The sequence below is a fragment of the Cyprinus carpio genome, chromosome A13 (genome assembly GCF_018340385.1).
Source record: "Cyprinus carpio isolate SPL01 chromosome A13, ASM1834038v1, whole genome shotgun sequence".
NCBI lineage: Eukaryota > Metazoa > Chordata > Actinopteri > Cypriniformes > Cyprinidae > Cyprinus > Cyprinus carpio.
The window spans coordinates 4979086-4999003 of NC_056584.1; the positions used below are offsets into that span (position 1 = coordinate 4979086).

Here is a 19918-nt window from a genome sequence, read left to right on the forward strand (position 1 = left end):
TGATTCTTCAAGTTTTTCTGGCGGAGAGAGGGGGAGGGGTGTCAGAATCGGCCATTCAAATGTTTGGGATCACTAAGTTTCATAAAAAAAAAAATAAATAAATAAAAAAACTAGGAAAAATGTCAGTGTTCAGTGTAAGCTCTGCCTACCAAGGATGAATTTGCTGTCCACTGAAATCTTTGACCTAGCAAAGTTATTGCTGGGAATTTCATGTTCTTTAATATTTTTTTTATAATGTTGATTTTTCTTAATTGTTACTACCTTATGCACTTCAGGTGTTTTGAGATGAAATATTGGACTTAGAAATTGTCTTTTATATATATATATATATATATATATATATATATATATATATATATATATATATATATATATATATATATATATATATATATATGATGTTTTTCATATATATATATATATATATATATATATATATATATATATATATATATATATATATATATGATGTTTTTCATTGATAAAGTCATATACACTTTTAGAGTTTTTTTTTTAATTAAATATTTGACCTAGCAATTATATTGTTGTGAATTTCATGTTTTTCAATATTGGTTTTTGTAATGTAGCTGTTTTCTAAATTTACTTAATTATAAGTAAATATGCTTTAAAATCATAAGATGTGATTTTGTTTTATTCAGTGTTACTAGCAAACACTAACAGCAAGGTACATTAGTGTTTGTATTTTGTAAGTATTAACTGTCCATACATGTGCACTTTAAAAAGAAGCTATTGTGGCTCTTGTTGGTGAATTAAATATATTTTTTGGACTATATTTTTTCTTTGTATCTGTCAAAATAGTACGAGATTAGGCTAATTCAGTTTATGTGATATCAAATAAGGGTTAGCACAAATGTAATCTAAATGTAATCCAAAAGTAATCAGATTACGTTACCAGAAATGTGTAATCTAAGAGATTATATTACTGACTACAAATTTTGTCATCAACTCCAAAATCACAAACAAAATAAACTCATCAAATCATCTACATGTACATCACTGCAGCCTTTGTTTAGTTTGGGTGGGTTGGCTTTAACTCACACCTCCAAGAGCATCACAAACCCTATCTCCTCTTCACATCTGCTTTATGTACAACACAGCTTTACAGTCTCACAGAACTGCTGCAGGATAATCACACAGAAGAATGGACAGGTGTGTTTGCATAAGAAGTGTGTTTCCTCATGCAAGGCTCATAAATGAGGTGAGACTGTCTATTACATTAATAGGTCAGGAGTGTGAAATCTCAGGATACTGTATGTTTTTAATTGTCTCTATTTAATTAACCCTTCAATCGCAAAGGAACGAAGAAAAAAAAACAGTTAATGTTTCTTTTAACTAAAAAACAAGAATGTAATAATAGCCAATCTTTCTTAAATGTAACAAATTTATTAAAATGACACATTTTTAAATATTTACTCAAAGATAGACATTCCAGAAGTACATGGTGCATCACTACTTGTTTTAGCTATTTTTAATTTTTTTTTTAAATTTATATTTGCCTACAAAATTAATAAAAGTTTTTCTGAAAAAAAAAAAAATATTAAGAAAAAAATTGTACAGATGACAGGTTTCTATTTTTAAGTTCTTTTGTTTTTTTAATATATGCTATATTTTTGCAATGAATTTTAAAATGTATTTTCACGATACATAACATTGTAAACATGACTAAAACCCTTAAGGCACTGTAAAACCAGGGTATACCTGTGTATTATTGCAGGAAAATAGCATACAATGCTTCTTTTGATACAATTGTTTTATTATAAAGGTCAAAACTGACCCCAAACATGAATGCGTATTTTCTGAAAAATAAAAATAATAAAATTCAACTTAAAATTGACTGTAAAAGCAATTAGAAAAGCATTAAAAACAAGAAAAAAAAATCCATTTTATTGATACCATTAAAAAGCATAAAAACTGTAACAAAAAAAAAAATGATTTTTTATTTTTTTTTTAATTGGCAAAAGTCTTCTTGAGTGCTGTAGTGTAAACGATCAGTCTTGTAGCAACACTTTAATAGTCTAAAAGGACAGTCATTTAGACTCAGATAGAGTGAACGAGTGCCACAGAGAAGGCTGACCCCACAGCAAGCCCCAGCGTGAGGAAGAAGGACATGACGACCCCCGCAGGCTCAGCCAGCTCCCGCGGCACCACTTTGGGCCCGTAGATCATGGGCAGTGTGCCCAGATACCCGTTAGAAATCCCCAGCAGACAGATGAAGACCACGGGGAAGAGGTCATGTGCAAAGAACACATTGTGCAGATGGTACCGGGGCTGATAGTTGCAGAACATGAAGAGAGGAACCAAGGCGGTTCTGGAGACGACCAGCAATGGCAGCATGCGGCTGGTGGGACCCGGCACCTGCAACCAGGCCGTGACCTGGCGGCCGCAGAAGTCTGCAACATTGTACAGCAGAAAACTAGTCAGAGGCACAAAGTATGTGGTAGCCCAAGGGCTCCCAGAGTCTTTATTCATGGACTGGATTCCCGATGAGACGGCAGGGAAAATCATGATGGAGATGAAGAAAACGTAGAAGACGCAGCTGCCCAGAACCCAGGTCTTCTTCAGGATGGGTTTGAGGGGCGGCACGGATCCAGAGGACGACTCTGAGCGGCTGCTGCGGCTGTTAGACTCACTACAGGGTACAGCTGCTGCCTCCATGTAGTATCTGAAAGAGACAGACGTCCCGTTGACACTGGTATTATGATCAGGGATGTCACAAAATACATATAGACACTGACTGTGATTAATATATTTTCCATTCCTGAATTAAAATTTTTGTTGTGGGGCTTAAAGTCAAAAATGTTAAGGTGCTGTGAAAAATGGTTTCACTGATTATTTATTTATTTGTTTGTTTACCAGACAAACAACCAACCATAGTTGATCAAATCTGTTATAATTTCTATAAAAATATAAATTTTTATAAAACAATATGGATATTGTAAAACCTAGTTTCCTGTTTCTGAATGAAAATGGGGCTTAAAGTCTAAAATGTGGGGGAAGTGTAACTATCTGAAAATGAAAGAATCATTCACTGATGATGATTATTTATTTATTTACAAATTAGGCTGAAATCTTAAAAATAATCCTTATTTTTATTATTATTTCTATAAAACACTATACATTTCTATACAATAATATGCAAATTGTTTAGGTGGTGTCCAGCAACCAAAATCAATGGTTTTACTGATGATGATGATAATTATTAATATTATTATTATTAATGCATTTGTTTCAATTTATTTTTAATATAATTTAATTTATTTATCATTCAGGCTGAATTTTTTTTTTTTTTTTTAAAAAAAAAAGCAAATCTTCTTTCAAATCATCTTTTCATTTGCGTTTGTTTAAAAAGTTTAAAAAGTGTGATGTAACCAACAGCTATTTTGTTGTTGTGACAAGAACACCATAAAACTTGTATTAATCAGAAGACCCCTGTAGACCCTCATGGTCTCATGCCTCAAAAAGACCAGTGCGTGTGTAAGAATTACACTGGTTTAATATCTTATATAATACTAATACTGGCATAATATCTGATAATGATACTTGACCTTTTATGTTATGGAAATTATATTAATTCTGATTCTCAAATGGTGTAACCTCCAAGAAAACGTTATTTAAATCAATAATTAGAAAAAATAAATCCATGTAAAAATAGGTTTAAACCCCATTTTGCAAATGTAATGATAAGGATGTGTACACACATTCAAGAAAACTATTTGACTATTTTGTGGTTCCTCTTGTTTTGACTCGACGAGTGAGAGACACAGCAGAGTCTCCAGATACATTATCAAAACAAAAGCAGGCATTCACATCCCTCAGGGGATCCTCTACAACGACAGGACACTGTCTTTGCATCACAGTTGTATCAAATCACCTCAAGCCAAACACAGCTAAACATCCTTTAGGTGTGCAAACATGTCTGTGAGGAGGAACAAAGAATGTTATGCAATATGCATACCAATTATTAACACTACCCAGGCTTGTTCTCCAAGTGTGTGGAAAAGAGTTTATTGTTTTGTATTTTTATTCGCCCAAATTATTCCAGTAATTGGAATGGACCACAAACATTCATGTGTTGTCGTTTTTGCTGTATTTATCTGATCAAAAATATAGCAAAAATAGTAACATTGTGAAATATTATTATTATTCCGTTATATACCGTTTTCTATTTTGATGTATTTTAAAATGGGATTCATTTTTGTGATGGCAAATCTGAATTTTCAGCATCAATACTCCAGTTTTCATTTCACACGATCTTTCGGAAATCATTCTAATATGACGATTTGCCGCTCAAGAAACATTTCTGATTATTATCAATGTTGAAAACTTGTACTGTTTATGTTATTTACTTTTATCATGATACATTTGTTTTTTTCAGAATTCTTTGATGAATAGAAAGTTCAAAAGAGCAATTTATTTGAGATAAAAATCTTTTGTAATATAATAAATGTCTTAACTGTCACTTTTGATTAATTTAATGCACAAGTCATGTGAAATAAAAAGTATAAATTTCTTTAAAAAAAATAAAAATAAAATAAAAAACTTACTGACACCAAACCACAAACCAAAAGAATATATTCAGAATGTTATTCTATTCTGACTAGATCGAATCAAATAGGTTCTTGAAAGTAAGGATTTACAAGCAATGATATAGACAAAACATAAGTGCTTCTCATTGCTTGTGATTTAGTGATATTTAAGTTCTGTGCTAGATATAATCTCATCATGTAAAAGCAGCACTCTAGTGCCACTTAATGTTAACTTTGAGTAATGCACTTACATCAATAATTTCATCCCAAAATTCGATCATCATTTATCTACTCATCTTCATGTTGTTCTAAAACATTTATAGCATTCGTTCTTTTGTGGATAAAAAGGAGATATTTTGCAGAATTTCCAAGATGTTCTTTTCCATACACTGAAAATCTGAATGAGATTTGACCGCTGTTCGTCACACAATTATAGTTTTAGAAGATTTGGAATATGGGACAAAAGTCATATGGACTTCAATTATACATTCATGTCTCATTTATTTCATTTTTGGCCATTAAAAGAGTCTCCTTTCAATGTCATTGCATTGAAAACGATACACTTCTCCTTTTGCGACTGACAGATTTGATCAGCAGCAGACATCAGGTTGAGTTTAGTGGATGTAGGATTTTGAAAGATCCCTAACCCACGCCTATAATAACATTATACTGGCACAGCAGCAACTGCTGATCTCTACATCACAACTGTGTCACGAAACTGTGGTTTGACCCCAGACTGCTGACGAAACTCATGGATTCACTACCAGCACCACAGTTCCTCTTTGTGCTCATCTTTCAACAAAGAGCTCTGTGAATATCATATGGTGAGGCTTTATATAGGAGATACTCGTGAAATGTATGAATGAAAGAAAACAATGCTCTTTTTGTATTTGTAGGGTCAAATGTTTAGTGTAGTGAAATATTCATAATGGCTAAGTCATTATACAATGACAGAAATATCACAGCTTTAATGGGTTTGTGCTACATGTTAAGGAAACTCGCTGCTCACCTTGAGTAAGGCAGTCTGGGAAGCAGCAGGTACATGACGATACAGACAAGAGTGAAGACGTCCGCTGTGATGAAGTACACCAGCGCACTGTCGGTCACGTCACTCGAGGCAGCCAGGTCTACTATTGATGCCAGTGCACTCAAAGTGCCACCCATGGCCTGACCTGAAGACAAAAGACACATGCTTAGTCTTGTGGCTCCATTATATATTGTGCTGTTGGCATGTGGAACTTTATTTTTGTATATTTAGAGATGATTAGCACTGATTCAACTCAAGAGGATGAACATTCAGAAAATGCACTGGTACCTGATATGATTGCTTGAGATATTCTCATGGGAAAGAGGCCACTGATACCAAACACACTGCCAGAGAAGATGTTGGACGCCCCGCTAACCAGCGCCACACTGGCCAGCGTTCCCCCAAAAAACTGCATCCTGCAGCCAGATATGTCCACTTTCACCAGCGCTGTGGTCACCACAAACACAACCAAGATCACCAGGAGAGAGAACAGTATCCGCACCTGAGAGGAGAACCTGAAAGAAAGACGCTCAGGAAGCTGATGGAATTGTCACTTTATTTGCATGTTTTGAAATCTTGCCAATTTAAACATTCAAGCGGTTTGAAACTTGATTCGGTCGACTCGTGGTTCCCAAACTTTGCAAGGAGAATGTGGGAAATGACAAGCTTTGAGATCAAATAATGATGCCATGTGGATTTTTGTAAAATGCAACAAGGGGGCTTTAAGGACAAAACTTTCTTTTTGCTTGTTGGCATGCTGCTAATATTCCTTGAATAAGTAAGAGAACGTTCTGAAGCCAATTTAGTCCTTGTTTACAGGTTTACATCAATGCAGAGGGTCATCCTTGTTTGTACAATCCAACTGCTCACCCCAATTCAGTTAGTCCTCACACAAAACAGACATATTATTTTCAACTATTTTCAATGTTCACAGCAAAACCACAAAAAAGAGAAGTCTGGAGATGAACATGTAACTTTAGAAAATAAACAGTGAGTCTTTATTCTCTGAGAGCACAGGAACTGGCAACGGTTACAAAGGTACCACAGTACACTGGAACAGGACGCTGTGTTTGTGAACTGATTCGATTTAGGCTCAGCCAGAGATGCTTTGTTTGTGCTGCACTCTTGCGCCTGTTAGAAAACATTTTTGGCTTTTATAGGAAGACAAACTAATGCTAACTTTCAACCAGTGTAGAATCTCCCTCCTGCACTCTCAAAAATAAAGGTTCGTTGTTTGCATTAATGGTTCAATGAAAAACTTGTTATTTACACCCATGGAACCTTCCACTGCACATATGGTTCTTTATAGTAGAAAAAAAAATTCTTCTTCACTGAAAGGTTCTTTGGGGAACACCCCCTTTATTTTTTAAGAGTGTGGATTCCAAAACATTTGAAGTCATAAATCACAATCTCTGAGTGTACAATACAGAAAGTGAAGTGTGCAGATGTGTGTGTTTTACCTGTTGACCAGGAGGTAGTTGAGGATGAGACACAGTACTGAGGGAACAGCGGATGCGATGGCGATGTAACTCTCAAAGTAGTCCTGCACACCAGACCAAAAAAAAGGATAAGTCATAATCAATACATGTTTCATGCACATAATGCCAGTCATTATTGCTAAATAACACTTCTTTTATAAATAAATGGGCATGAAATATTGGATGAGTTATTTTTATAATGCAAGAATACAGAATGATAAATGGTGAAGAGCCACACAGGGCAGTGTTTTTCTGAGCCAACTGTCAATTATACAGTTAGTCTGAGGTCAGTATACACACATATCTGATTGCAGAATACCACATTTGACCAGTTAGAATGAAGTATTCAGATGCAGCATTAGTTGTTATCAAATTGTGGTAGACTCAGTTGCTCAGACTTATTAACTGCCTGCTATCTGACAGTATTTGATGATGAGACCATTGTCTGATAATAATGAAATGTCAGCTTTGTCAGTGTATTATACACATTTTCTGTTTCCAAATATTTCTGAGGAAATCCTGTATACAATAAAAGTTCATTTCAGTAATTGTATGCAAGTTAATTATGTTGTATCATAAATGTGTATTGACATTATACAAATCACCTCTAAATGTCGGCCACTGAAAAACTCACTTGATACATATTTTTTAAATAGCTCTATTAAAGGGATAGTTCACCTAAATATAAAAATTCTGTCATCACTTACTTGGTTGCTCCCAACCTGCATGAATTTCTTCTGCTGAACACAAAATATATTTTGAAGAAAAAAATAAAAAAGGTTGAGAGAAACTCATACAGGTTTGGAACAACTTGAGGCAATGATGACTAATTTTCATTTTTGGGTGAACTGTCCCTTTAATTATCATAAATGTAATGTCAGAAGGACATGCTTTCATAAAATTTACCCTTAAAGCAAAGCGATAAATGTTTGAATCATCCTAAGCGATGGATCTCATTGAGAAGTATGCCACATGCTCAAAAAAATAAATAAATTAAAGGTGATCAGAGCTCATGTGCTCTTGATGATCTATAAAAGAGTCTTATTAAGTAAATGATACTCTTTCACTTTCACCATTTCCTGAGTTTGGGCAGAAGTGAGAGTGACAAACAGAAAAAGGATTATTGGAGCAGTACTCATGAACTCACAACTTCTAATGAGTTTAATCTTATTAAATAATAATACTAATAATTATCAGATTCAGAATAAGGTCAGAGTCTACCCAATATTACTAGCTTTTAGCTTCGGTGACTCTAGATATATGGTGAGGTTTTATCTGGGAGATACTCATAAGATAAATGAAAGACAATAATGCTCCTTTTGTATTTGTAGGGTCAAATGTTTATTGTAGTAAAATATTTATAATGTTATTATGAATATTTATAATATTACTAGCTTTTAGCTTCAGTGACTCTAGATCACACTAAAGGAGCAAAAGAGAGCCTGTGCTTCTGCAAATAAAAGAAACGTCAGTTCTGTAAAATATCACGAGACCTTGAGAATGCTGAGGTGAGCAGAAAGTGCAGAAACATGTTGTGACTGCTTTAAATAACTGTTCAGCACGGTAACAAGTAGGTGACATTCGTGCCTGAGACAAACACTTTCTGTGTCATCTGACTCGCTTTAGCATTGTGCACTTGACTGCACAATATATATCATGTGTAAGACTTACTATTCTTCAAAGCTGCACTGTTTTGAGTCATCAGCTGCGCTGCCATTACCCTTCAAATTGCGCAAATTGAAATTGCGAATTGATAATATGCCTAATGGAAAGGCATCAAGTTCGCAAAAACACCCATATATCGCAAAAAAGTTTTTGCTCGCATGAGGTGGTTTTTCAGGCAATTCGAAAAAAAGGAATATTTCGCAAAACTGCAATGGAAAAAAAAATTATTAATTATTTAAAATAAAAAAAAAAACCTCTACAACCGCTACAATAAAATCCTGCCAACTGGCCTACTGCAAGTTACCTTACCATACACAGTGAAAATCTGTAAATGGTTTTAATTCAATTCTATTGTAAAATATTGTCAAATGTACAGTGTTTGGAAGTAAAAACTATGTATTACCATATAACATAAGGCAAAAAAACAGGAAAAGGGCGTGGCCAGATCTCTCAGTGTGATATCACATTAGGGCTGCACAATTAATCGAATTTCTAATCGCAATTATGATTATGGATGCCACAATTACGTAATCATTCAAAGCGGCAATTAATCGTTCAAAATCCACTTATGTTATTCTGCATGCTTAAGATATGTTTTTTTTTCTTTCTACAAGGGTTTTCCATTGTTTTAATTTTAGTTTTAGCATAACACTGTAATACCATTCATATTTTTACTTCTTTTTATAATTTAAAGAAGAAACCAATCCGATGTATAGTTGGCATTTCAGGCTTAATACTAAAATAATCGTAATTAATATTCGTCAAATAGAGTGTTTTCAAATTGTTTATTTTCACATAAAAATACAGCATGCAGTTGCATCAAACAATAGTATAAACATGTGCTTCTTCTCAGTTTTATAATCGTAATTAATAATCGCAATTACAATTTCAAAGGAATAATCAACAATTATGATTTTTGTCATAATCGTGCAGCCCTACATCACATATGATTGAGCTGCATTTCAGCTGTGCTTCTTCTCAGTTTTGTTATCAGTAATGCACAGTAGGGTGTTTTGCGTTACATTTTCTGTTATTTAGTTTACTGCATTACTTTAGTTACAAGTGTGTTACCCTGATGGTGTTTTTTCTCTTTGTGTGTGTGACCCTGTGCACCGTGTTTTATGAACAGGCCACAGACGACTCTGATTTCTGTTTAAACACCTGCATTATTATGGTGATTATCAGTTCATTTTAAGGTAAAAAGCTGATTTTGGTACTGCAAGAAGATGGCTAATTTAATATTCTTTATAGATTGTAAAATATACAGGCACCAATATGCCATGCCTTACAGTGTTTCCGTATTTCGCATGATGCATATCTGGCAATCACGGCTGTCAGGTTGTTTGGTTGTTGTTGTTATTTTACCTTAAATTTAACAAAAAAAAAATTACAAAAAAAAAAAATAATCCAAATTGTCGAAATAAAAGTACAGCTTCTGATTTGACAATATATCTTTTCAAAATAAAAGTCATGCACATTGTCGAAATAAAAGTACAGCTTCTGATTTGACAATATATCGGGCAACCACTAGTAATTAATAAATAAAAGTTTTCTAATTGGTTATCAGACTTACGCTGAGGTCACTGTGAGGTTCCTCTTGAGCAGCGGGGCTGGAGCCGTTACTAAACTTGTAGAGCCAGTACTGTTTGGCTGTGATGAAGACATTCCAGGGCAGCAGAGAGCCGATGCCCATCAGGAAAAAGATGATGTACACTAGATTGTAGGAGTCCTCCGGGCAGTGACGGGCTGCCAGGGGCCCTGCCGGCTGCTGTTGGGAAAGCAAAGGGGAAGTGTCGCCCCCCACTGCCTCACCCTCTGAATGCTCTTCGTCACACATGGAGGAGATGGTGGTGGGAATGTAAGAGGAGTTCAGGCTGGCCTGTAGAGACTGCTGGCCATCCATTCTCAAAGAGACCAGATGGAGGGAGGGAAACGGAGGAATCCAAGGGATGTGAGGGTGACCAGGATAAACTAATGCTGGAGGAGAGAAAAACAGAGGAGAGAGGTAGAGTAAAAACATATAAAAGGGATGCCTGCATATGCACAGCTTATATATATATATATATATATATTTATATATATATTTTGGGCCCAATATATATATATATATATATATATATTTGGTCCCAGGTCAAAAATGTCCTACATCAGGTCCCTATAGCTATGTTTCCAGCCTAAATTGTGATTTTAAATTATACTTAAAATCTGAATATCTGACACCTAATGACCCAATTCAGAGAGACAGTTATCCCATATAATAAAAAGAAAAAAACCATCACTTATTCACACGAATTTACAAGTAATCAACCAGTTCATTGCCTCAGGCATTTCAGAATGATTAAAACAACATCTGAGATAGTGTGCAGTGAGTGTTTTGCCGGTTAGTCCAGTTATGCACTTGATCTCTTGAGGAAAGTCTGAATGTTTTAAAAAGTAATAGCATCATTATTTAATGCATCATCCATGTCCACCACCACTAACAAAGAGGAAGGCATTTCAAAGATATAGAAACTACTTCAATGAAACACAGAACCCATTTCTGAAAAAGCAGTATTCAGACTTACTAGAATGTCAGCCCCTCTGCTGCTGTGAGATTACCGTCTGTCTGCCATCCCGGAGACGCTGTCTGCTCAGATCACAATGAAGATAACAGTAAACACTCAGGAATAATACTGCTGCAAGAGACAGACAGAGAGCATACGTGAGAACACACCTCCACCGCATTACTCACAGCATGTAGAATTACACACCGGCAGAACGGAGACAATCTGTTCAAGGAATGCTGGAATAACTGCTGATGCTGTACATGCGTCGCTCACACTAATTACAACACACTCACATGCTCCTGTACTCCACTCAGTCACATGACACCAGACTCACATCAACCTAAGAGACTGTAAACATACACACTGTGTTACTGACAAACTCCACTCTCTAATACACCGCTGATAATATAATAACCTAATGGAATCAATGGATACTGCACATTTTTGTAAATGTTAAATAAATATTGTTTTAAAATAAGTGACATTTACTAATAGTTACTGTGGTTAATGTGTTCACTACAGTGCAAAGGGTTTTAAGTCAATTTGTCATTACAAAAAAGTACTGTGATGGTACCATGCTACATTGATGGTGTCTGGTGGCAAGATTATGGTACTTTGATATAAACTATTACAATGGTACTGAAAGATTACCATACATGTAGTTCATGTGATGCGTGTAAGTCACCTGCTAAGAATACTTAACAATACAGACACCAGGGGAAAAAAATAAAGATTCTCTTTCCTATAATTCTAATGTTTCACTTAAGAATCAACTTGTCTCAGAGATTTATTTAGGAGAAAAATAATCAGACAGAAATCAGTTAAATCTGCAGAAAAACACAAAAATTAATAAACAAAAATGAATGTGGAGAGGAGCTCAGATAATTTGGTTTTAGGAGAATTTGCAGCAAATGTCACAGTTTGCTCTCCAAGCAGCCTCGTTGTCTGAACGAAAGAAAGACTCAGAGAGTTCATTTGTGTATATATATATTTTTTCTTCCTCTTCTTCTTTTGTATTGCGTTCTCAGACAGCAGCATTTTTGGTTATCGTGAAGCCCCAAAAATGTTATGCAAGCAGCTCGCTGGGTTTTAAAACAGTGAAGGGAAGTGTTTCTCAATATTACAGTGCTCAGCATTCGGGTGCCACAATAAAACTGTGAAAATCAGTATAGAGCCAAGTGGGTAGATTCTTACCTCACTTGGCTCTATACTTATATACATGAATATTTAGCCCATAAGTTATTTTTATTTATATATATATATATATATATATATATATATATATATATATATATATATATATATATATATATATAGCTGTTATGGGAGACAAAACAGCCTAGTCTGTAATCGCAGTAGTACACTTCCCACGGATCTCGTCTCGTGTTTATCCAGATTCCTTCACTTATGAATCAGTTCAGACCTGCTGAATTGGGTGGAACTGCAACAACGCTTATGAACTTAGAAACTCACCGATAGCTTCAGCTGAATTCATCTTTCCCGTGCCTGCTCTCCACTGACAGACAATAACAACACACTCTCTGTAGACATGGTGACTTATGTATGCATCAGAGTACACAAAACAATCTGTAGTGTACTTCTTCTTCTTCTTCTTTGGTTTGGCTGCGGCACTGTAGTGCACTAGGCACTAATACTAACAAGACTTCAAATTAAAGGTCTCAAGGCAAATTAAAAGTCATGTGAGCAAAACATAGCAAAATATAACTCATAACGACTTTAATTGCAGGTAATGAAGAAATTGTTGTCAACAGAGATTTATAAAGATAAGTTTAAGATAAAGTCTCAACAGCTGGATCCTTTTAAGCAAAAGTAAATGTCAAGCCCACTTTTTTTTTTTTATAAAAAAAACTTTAACACGACAAACGTCCACTTCTTTAAAGTAAATTAATAAAATACTACGCTAGTAAGGTTTTTTCCCCACAATATTAGACAAGGATGAGTCGCTGAAAAGGAGGATACGGTATATACATTAATAACATTCGAGAATATACTGTTTAGATGTACTATTTTAGTTATTAGTGTAATATTTAACATGTGTATTTGTGTGGGAAAAAACACACTAAAATGTTTGATATTGAACACATTGAAATTTTTCATGGCTTTTATTTTGAAACACCGGCATTTGAGCGTCGCTTGTTTTTTCTGTGCTCACGGTGGAGGCGCAGTGTGGTGTGAGACAAGGTAAGGGCTTTCTAAATAGCATAAACGTACTTTATGTGTAAGTTTGATTTTAATAAGTTTTAATGAACTGTCTTAGATGGCGTCTTTTTAGTCAGTAGCATTAAATGTGCTGTTATAACACGACGTCACCAACACACGTGGATGAAGCGGACATGTCTGTGTTCTTCCTTTTATTTGTTTGATATGCTTTTAATGTTATATCACATTACAGCGTTAACATAATCTGGATTATGGTTGTAGTATCATTAGTTATGTCCCTATAGATATCAAGTAATTTTAAATTCCAGGACTAATAGAGTCGAGGTAATAATCGTGGATAAGTCTTCCTTTTTTTATTTTTTATTTATTTATTTATTTTTTGCTTATAAAAAATTTGCTCATTTCTGAAACATTTAAATGGCTTGAAGCTGATAAATGCATGCTTTATCAACTTAATAATAATAATAATAATAATAATAATAAACACTTTCTCAGGTAATTAACTGGTCATAGTAATATATATTAAATAATTTTTAATATATCATTATGTTTTCAGTCTGTTCATACAATGGCTGATGATGGTCCGGTGGAGGATTATCCGACTGAAATTGAGGAAAACCTGAATGATTTTGAATCCTCTATGAGCTCTGTCCAGAACATGGTCCAAACGCTCGTGTCTGTATCCAGAAGTGACAATCTGCTTAAAGTATGTGAAAGCAAATGCACAAATCAACATATATATGGACTTTATCACATAAAGTTATGTTTTGATCTTTTTGTACCTCATTCGCTGGATCCTCTTGATCGAGCTAAATTGGATCTGATGTCTGCATATGCCCTGAACTCAATGTTCTGGAGTAAGATTGTACACCTTCATCTTTTACTTAACGTAAGGTTTAATTAAATGTTGACATGACAAGAATGAATGTTTCTTCTTAGTGTATCTGGTGACACAAGGAGTCAATCCGAAAGACCACGCGATTAAACAAGAATTGGTAAGAGAAGTTTGTCATTTCACTTGCATTTTAGGTTTAATGTATTAAATCTGTGAACAGAAGTACAGTATGTGAAGGTTTAAATGCATCGTTTATGATGGATCGTTCACTGTATGTATTGACTAATTGAGAAGGGAACTGACATCCTCCTTTACCTCACAGGAGAGGATCAGGACATACATGAACAAAATCAAAGAGATCACGGACAAAAGAAAAGCTGCACGTCTGGACAAAGATGCAGCATCACGGTTTGTTCGGAATGCATTGTGGGATGCAGAGGACAAGAAAAGAAAAGACACAGCCGAGCATCACCAGAGAGGAAAGCACATTAGGTTTTCTTGATTTAATTGATTGGTGAAACATTGATGTTTTTTCCTCAAATATTTAGCAGACTTTGGGATTAAGGACAACCAATATTTCAGAGCATTGAGAAGTCTGCTGTTTACCTGGTGATGTGTTATGATGTGTGTGTGTTGATTAGCATCATTCTTTTCAAGATCGTGACTAGTTTCAAACTAAAGAAGAAACCCAATGTAAGTTACAGGTACTTAAGTACAGTTCTTTTTTATTATTATTGTTTTATTCAGTTGCATTTGAAGAGAGAATGTTTTTTTTTTTTTTTTTTTGAGTCTTGAGTAAATTTTATATGTGGGGTTACATAATCTGTAATGTGGACCATTCATAATACTGTCCCAGTAAAACTACTCAATCCTCTCTGTCTTCTCAATTCATTTGCAAGTATTGGTATTTATGGTTCACTGAACAAGCATGAAAAAGCTTATTTTGATTTAACAAAATTATCTTTAAAGTATCCTGAAAAAGGGTAGCTTCTATGTGTACATTTTGCTTATAATCATCATAAACAATAGAAAAATGCTCTTACTGCATTTAGGTGTTCCTAACAAAACAAAAACAGGTTAATAATTTTTAAAATAAGTATCTTAATAATGCCTATTTTTTTCTTTCTTTTACTTTATATTATTTAGTCAACTTTGCTAATAATGTAGTATAGGATACTGGCAAGTAAAGCATGGACCGGTAAATGAAGTCATACAGGAGTTATTGTGATGTATTGAGTATTTCAGTCTTGTCTTAGTTTTTTTTTTTTTTTTTTTAAAGATAATTATCACTAAAGTTCTAGGGCTATAACCATGTTTTGAACAGTGCAAGGTTTCATTTAATAGTAAAATATGATGCAAATTCATAAATCCATGATGTGTAATGTAATTTTTGGAGACATTCAGAGGAGATCAGACAAACACAGACACTATGGTATAGGTGACGATGCCGGGACAACAGAGATTGTAATTAATGACTTTCTGTGAAGTGCAACAAATGCCTCATGAAGTTGGAAACTCTGATTTAGCCAACACAGATGTTTTAATCTTCTTTCACAACACTGTGATTATTTATGCATATAGTACATGATGATGATCAAGCTTAAGTCTCTGCACAAAGGCATGACTATCTAAAAAGGCCTGATACTTTAAAGAATCCATTATGTCCTTCAAATAGTCAAGATTTCCACTTCCTGCAACAGTTAAGCTCCCTCATAACAAGACTGCTTGTTTTTGATTGTGGTGATGATGTTCTTCTGCTTATACGCCTTGCCTGTTTTGCACCAGACATACCACTGATCCATGGGTCTAAAAAGTTCCAGTCACATCACTCCATAAAACATTCCTCCAGAACTCCACAGGCCTATCCAAATGAATTTTAAAGAGCAGGTCATATGGGTTTTTGAAAAATCTCTCTTTTGCAGTTTATAACGTAGCTATCCTTAAATGAAAACAATCTGCAAAGTTGTTAATCAAAAAAGTGCATGATAAATAAAGATATTGTCTCTCAAAAGAGAGAACCGGTTCTGAATCGCCGTAACGAGTCGTTATATTTTCGACTCTTTTGCCTGTTACCGGTATACGTCACTGGGTAACACATTTGCATAATCCCCGCCTGCCGCGAAATACGAACAGAGTCTGACCTGCCCACAAACACTTTTGCTATTAGTGCGTTTACATCATGTTGAGAAGACGCGGTGTTCAAGGATACCACAGAAATACAATTCGAGCCTTTTGTTGTGTGCATGTCATTTTATCAAGAACTAATCTGGGCTTTTATCTTCCTTAAATAATAATCAGAGCCGGCCCTAGACCTTTGGGGGCCCTAAGCAAAATTTGGTTGGAGGCCCCTTTGACCGTTTTAAGTAAGGCCTAAAGAAAAGCTATGACTACCTTATAACTATACTGTACATATTATATCTACTATGTTATTTTTAAAAAATTTTTTGTCTATTAAATGATGTTTTAATTATTCTATGTATGCTGTATGTTAATATTTTTTTTTACGCTGCTGGTCCTGAGTAAGTATTTCGTTCTTATGTGGCAACATGTTCAGAGTGACAATAAAAGACCTTGAGTTCTTGAGTTGAGTTCCATGTTTGATGTCAAACAGGAAAATTATGATACCACTGAGCTGAATGGCAGTGCAGTGCAACGAACATAATTTAAATAACTTGCTGAATAAAAAGACTGATAAAGTGATTTTCACTGACCATCAAAGAAACATTTTTAATTGACACCAAAGTTTAAGAGGCACAAACAACAGCCTATATATTTAAATGAAATAGAGCAAATAGAATAACATTTAAATAAAATATTATATAAAATAAATAATAAATAGAATATTTAAATGTTTGAATTTTTCAAATAAACAAAATTAACAATAACATCTAAAACACCACAAACAAGATTAATAGTAACAATAATAAGAATTACGTAACATTTCAATAGAACTATTAAAATCCAAAACTTGTGTATTTGTGTGCGCGTACATGCATACATGGTCTCCTTGGAAAAAAGTAATTTGCTAAAAAAACAAATTGATGAATTAAAGGTTGTATCAGCGATTTCAGGCCCAAAAAAGGCCCAACCATAAATGATCACATTCATCTAATCTTTCCTAACGATCCGCTAGCTGCCTGCCCACTTTTCACCCACTAGCTAGCAGTGACTCTAGGGGGCCCTCTGCTGGCCACGGGGCCCTTTGCAATGGAGCGCAGACTGTCGCCTAAGTGCTCAAGAACTCTCTAATCTTCTTAATTTGGACTAACAAGCTCTCTGAACCACGACCTGTAAGTAGTACGATTGATACGTTAGGTGTACATTTTCAATTGAGTGCTCAAAATATAATTTTTTTGTGCCAATATGTGATGTATACCTAGTGCAGCTTTAGGTTTCCAGGTAAAGCACAATATTACTGTCTTACTGAAGTAGTTCTAAAAATTGGCAGTGAACCTAATAATATGTCAATTATTGTAAACTGATGTTGTTCTAATTACTATGTTTAATAATAAAGAATGTAGTGTAGCACACATACTTTATAATAATTGTGAAACTGCTGTTTATTGTGCTGCACTGGCAGTTACAGGGTTAATGCGGGAGAGATGAGTGATTTCGGCTGGTGCTCCTGTGATACAACTGTTCTGCGTTCTGATTAAAAGTTAAGACCAAGCGTCTTTTGTCTGTCGTTCTTCAAACATTACAGTAGACATATTTTGGTTTACAAACTGTATTGTTTAATCAGTTAGTCACGTTAGCACTCGGCTAACGTATCCACCTAGTGTTCACAGTTTAGCAGCTAAACTTTAGCTGTGGGCACGATTCGCTTGCATAAGTGTTTTTTGTATTTTACGTCATTATAAGAACGGATTGATTATATTATTGTTTTATGTAAAGGTGCTTTGTCAATGGTAGCGCTGGCTAACTGACTCAAGGACTCATCTCTGTGCCAATCACAACAGTTTTGGCCAGCTGACCAATGAGAGCAGAGTAGGCTTGAGGAAGGGAGGGGCTTGCTCCGAACTTGCTTGAAACAAATCATTTCCTAATCATTGGCAAATGACTCTAATATTAAATGAATATTCTGAGAAAATTACAATGTTTTCTGACCTTAGATGCATTCAAACCTGATGTAGGGGACTCCAATACAATATTGGGACACTTTAAAATACCATATGACCTGCTCTTTAAGCATATTCAAGGTATGTTAAATAATGCACTCCTTTTGGTAACATCTAATTACAAATTCGTATATATATATATATATATATTTATTTTGACTATATCAAATTCGGTAGGTAATATCAAAGGAAGCAATTGTATGGTTATATTAAATAGATGGAAATTTTCTATTTGAGTGAAGATGTGAGAAAAAAAATTAAATAATCTTTTACTATTGTAATGTCATTAAACAGATAAAACATTTTAGATTTGATGCTGTGTTCATAATTTCTCACCTTCACCATCTGAATGGTTCCCTCCAATTTCTGAGACAAAGTAACACCTGTAATAACACCCTGTAATAACACTGTCCTGTGTAGGAAAAATTACACCACAAACAGTACTTTTTAAAGGTTTTGTTTTGTATTTTCCAAATATCCATAACTTTAAAATGTCACAATCTCCAACTGGATTGCCCATGAGCTCCTCTAGAGCAAAACCCACTCACATTGCAAAGTCTTGTTTTGCCTTGCCTGCTTTTGGAGCTTGGACTGTTTCATTGTTTTTATGATTGTTTGCTGTGTAGTAATTAGCTCAAAAAGGGAATATTTATGATTAATTATAACTGGTTATAATTAATAATGAATATTTAGATCAGATCTTAGAATTAACTGTAGCAGAATCAATATTACAATTATTGAATCGGTTCATCCACAGACAGTATAATCATTTATCAGTTCTAGGAAAGATTATTTCCCTGGCCAAGAAAGAATAACTTTCCTACTTCATACTGTACTAGCATTAACTTAGCATGTAGCAAGATCAACATTCAGTGACGAATTGTGAGCAGCACACAGAGACAAATCAATTGTGAATATAAGGGATTTAATAAATGAACCTATAGCTAACATATACAGTGGGTACGGAAAGTATTCAGACCCCCTTAAATTTTTTATTCCGTTATATTGCAGCCATTTGCTAAAATCATTTAAGTTCATTTTTTCCCCTCATTAATGTACACACAGCACCCCATATTGACAGAAAAACACAGAATTGTTGACATTTTTGCACATTTATTAAAAAAAAAAAGAAAAACTGAAATATCACATGGTCCTAAGTATTCAGACCCTTTGCTCAGTATTTAGTAGAAGCACCCTTTTGATCTAATACAGCCATGAGTCTTTTTGGGAAAGATGCAACAAGTTTTTTCACACCTGGATTTGGGGATCCTCTGCCATTCCTCCTTGCAGATCCTCTCCAGTTCTGTCAGGTTGGATGGTAAACGTTGGTGGACAGCCATTTTCAGGTCTCTCCAGAGATGCTCAATTGGGTTTAAGTCAGGGCTCTGGCTGGGCCATTCAAGAACAGTCACGGAGTTGTCGTGAAGCCACTCCTTCGTTATTTTAGCTGTGTGCTTAGAGTCATTGTCTTGTTGGAAGGTGAACCTTCGGCCCACTCTGGAGAAGGTTTTCATCCAGGAT

At 34.7% G+C, this 19918-nt stretch overlaps 2 protein-coding genes across 6 annotated transcripts; one reads left to right on the plus strand and one right to left on the minus strand.

Moving 5' to 3' along the window:
• Window positions 1-1625: 1625 nt before the first annotated feature.
• On the minus strand, window positions 1626-12915 carry LOC109062219 (equilibrative nucleoside transporter 3). Of its 5 annotated transcripts, XM_042768437.1 has the most exons (8): window positions 12737-12915; window positions 11557-11611; window positions 11282-11392; window positions 10291-10694; window positions 7035-7117; window positions 5863-6089; window positions 5557-5719; window positions 1627-2683 (listed from the first exon to the last, which is right to left on the minus strand). In XM_042768437.1, exons 4-8 carry the CDS (start codon window positions 10618-10620, stop codon window positions 2059-2061), a joined length of 1428 nt encoding a protein of 475 aa, XP_042624371.1. In that variant the 5' UTR covers window positions 10621-10694; window positions 11282-11392; window positions 11557-11611; window positions 12737-12915; the 3' UTR covers window positions 1627-2058. The 5 variants fall into 5 exon arrangements, with proteins under 5 accessions (XP_042624373.1, XP_042624374.1, XP_042624371.1 ...); XM_042768439.1 differs by lacking the exon at window positions 11557-11611 and having other exon boundaries at window positions 1626-2683; window positions 11282-11343; XM_042768440.1 differs by lacking the exons at window positions 11557-11611; window positions 12737-12915 and adding an exon at window positions 11431-11448 and having other exon boundaries at window positions 1626-2683; window positions 11282-11343.
• Window positions 12916-13329: 414 nt separating this feature from the next.
• c1d (C1D nuclear receptor corepressor) lies at window positions 13330-15153 on the plus strand. The gene is made up of 5 exons (XM_019064946.2): window positions 13330-13465; window positions 14001-14150; window positions 14235-14301; window positions 14384-14439; window positions 14602-15153. Exons 2-5 carry the CDS (start codon window positions 14013-14015, stop codon window positions 14779-14781), a joined length of 441 nt encoding a protein of 146 aa, XP_018920491.1. The 5' UTR covers window positions 13330-13465; window positions 14001-14012; the 3' UTR covers window positions 14782-15153.
• Window positions 15154-19918: the final 4765 nt, after the last annotated feature.

Bases quoted from the DNA above. Each gene is read 5' to 3' on its own strand.
- c1d (XM_019064946.2), top strand. From the start codon at position 14,013: ATGGCTGATGATGGTCCGGTGGAGGATTATCCGACTGAAATTGAGGAA. The intron at 14,151-14,234 runs GTATGTGAAAGC...GTACCTCATTCG, and splicing joins GAAGTGACAATCTGCTTAAA to CTGGATCCTCTTGATCGAGC. The intron at 14,440-14,601 runs GTAAGAGAAGTT...TTTACCTCACAG, and splicing joins ACGCGATTAAACAAGAATTG to GAGAGGATCAGGACATACAT.
- LOC109062219 (XM_042768439.1), bottom strand. From the start codon at position 10,620: ATGGATGGCCAGCAGTCTCTACAGGCCAGCCTGAACTCCTCTTACATT. The intron at 7,118-10,290 runs GTAAGTCTGATA...TCTGGTGTGCAG, and splicing joins AACCTCACAGTGACCTCAGC to GACTACTTTGAGAGTTACAT. The intron at 6,090-7,034 runs GTAAAACACACA...TCTTTCTTTCAG, and splicing joins AACTACCTCCTGGTCAACAG to GTTCTCCTCTCAGGTGCGGA.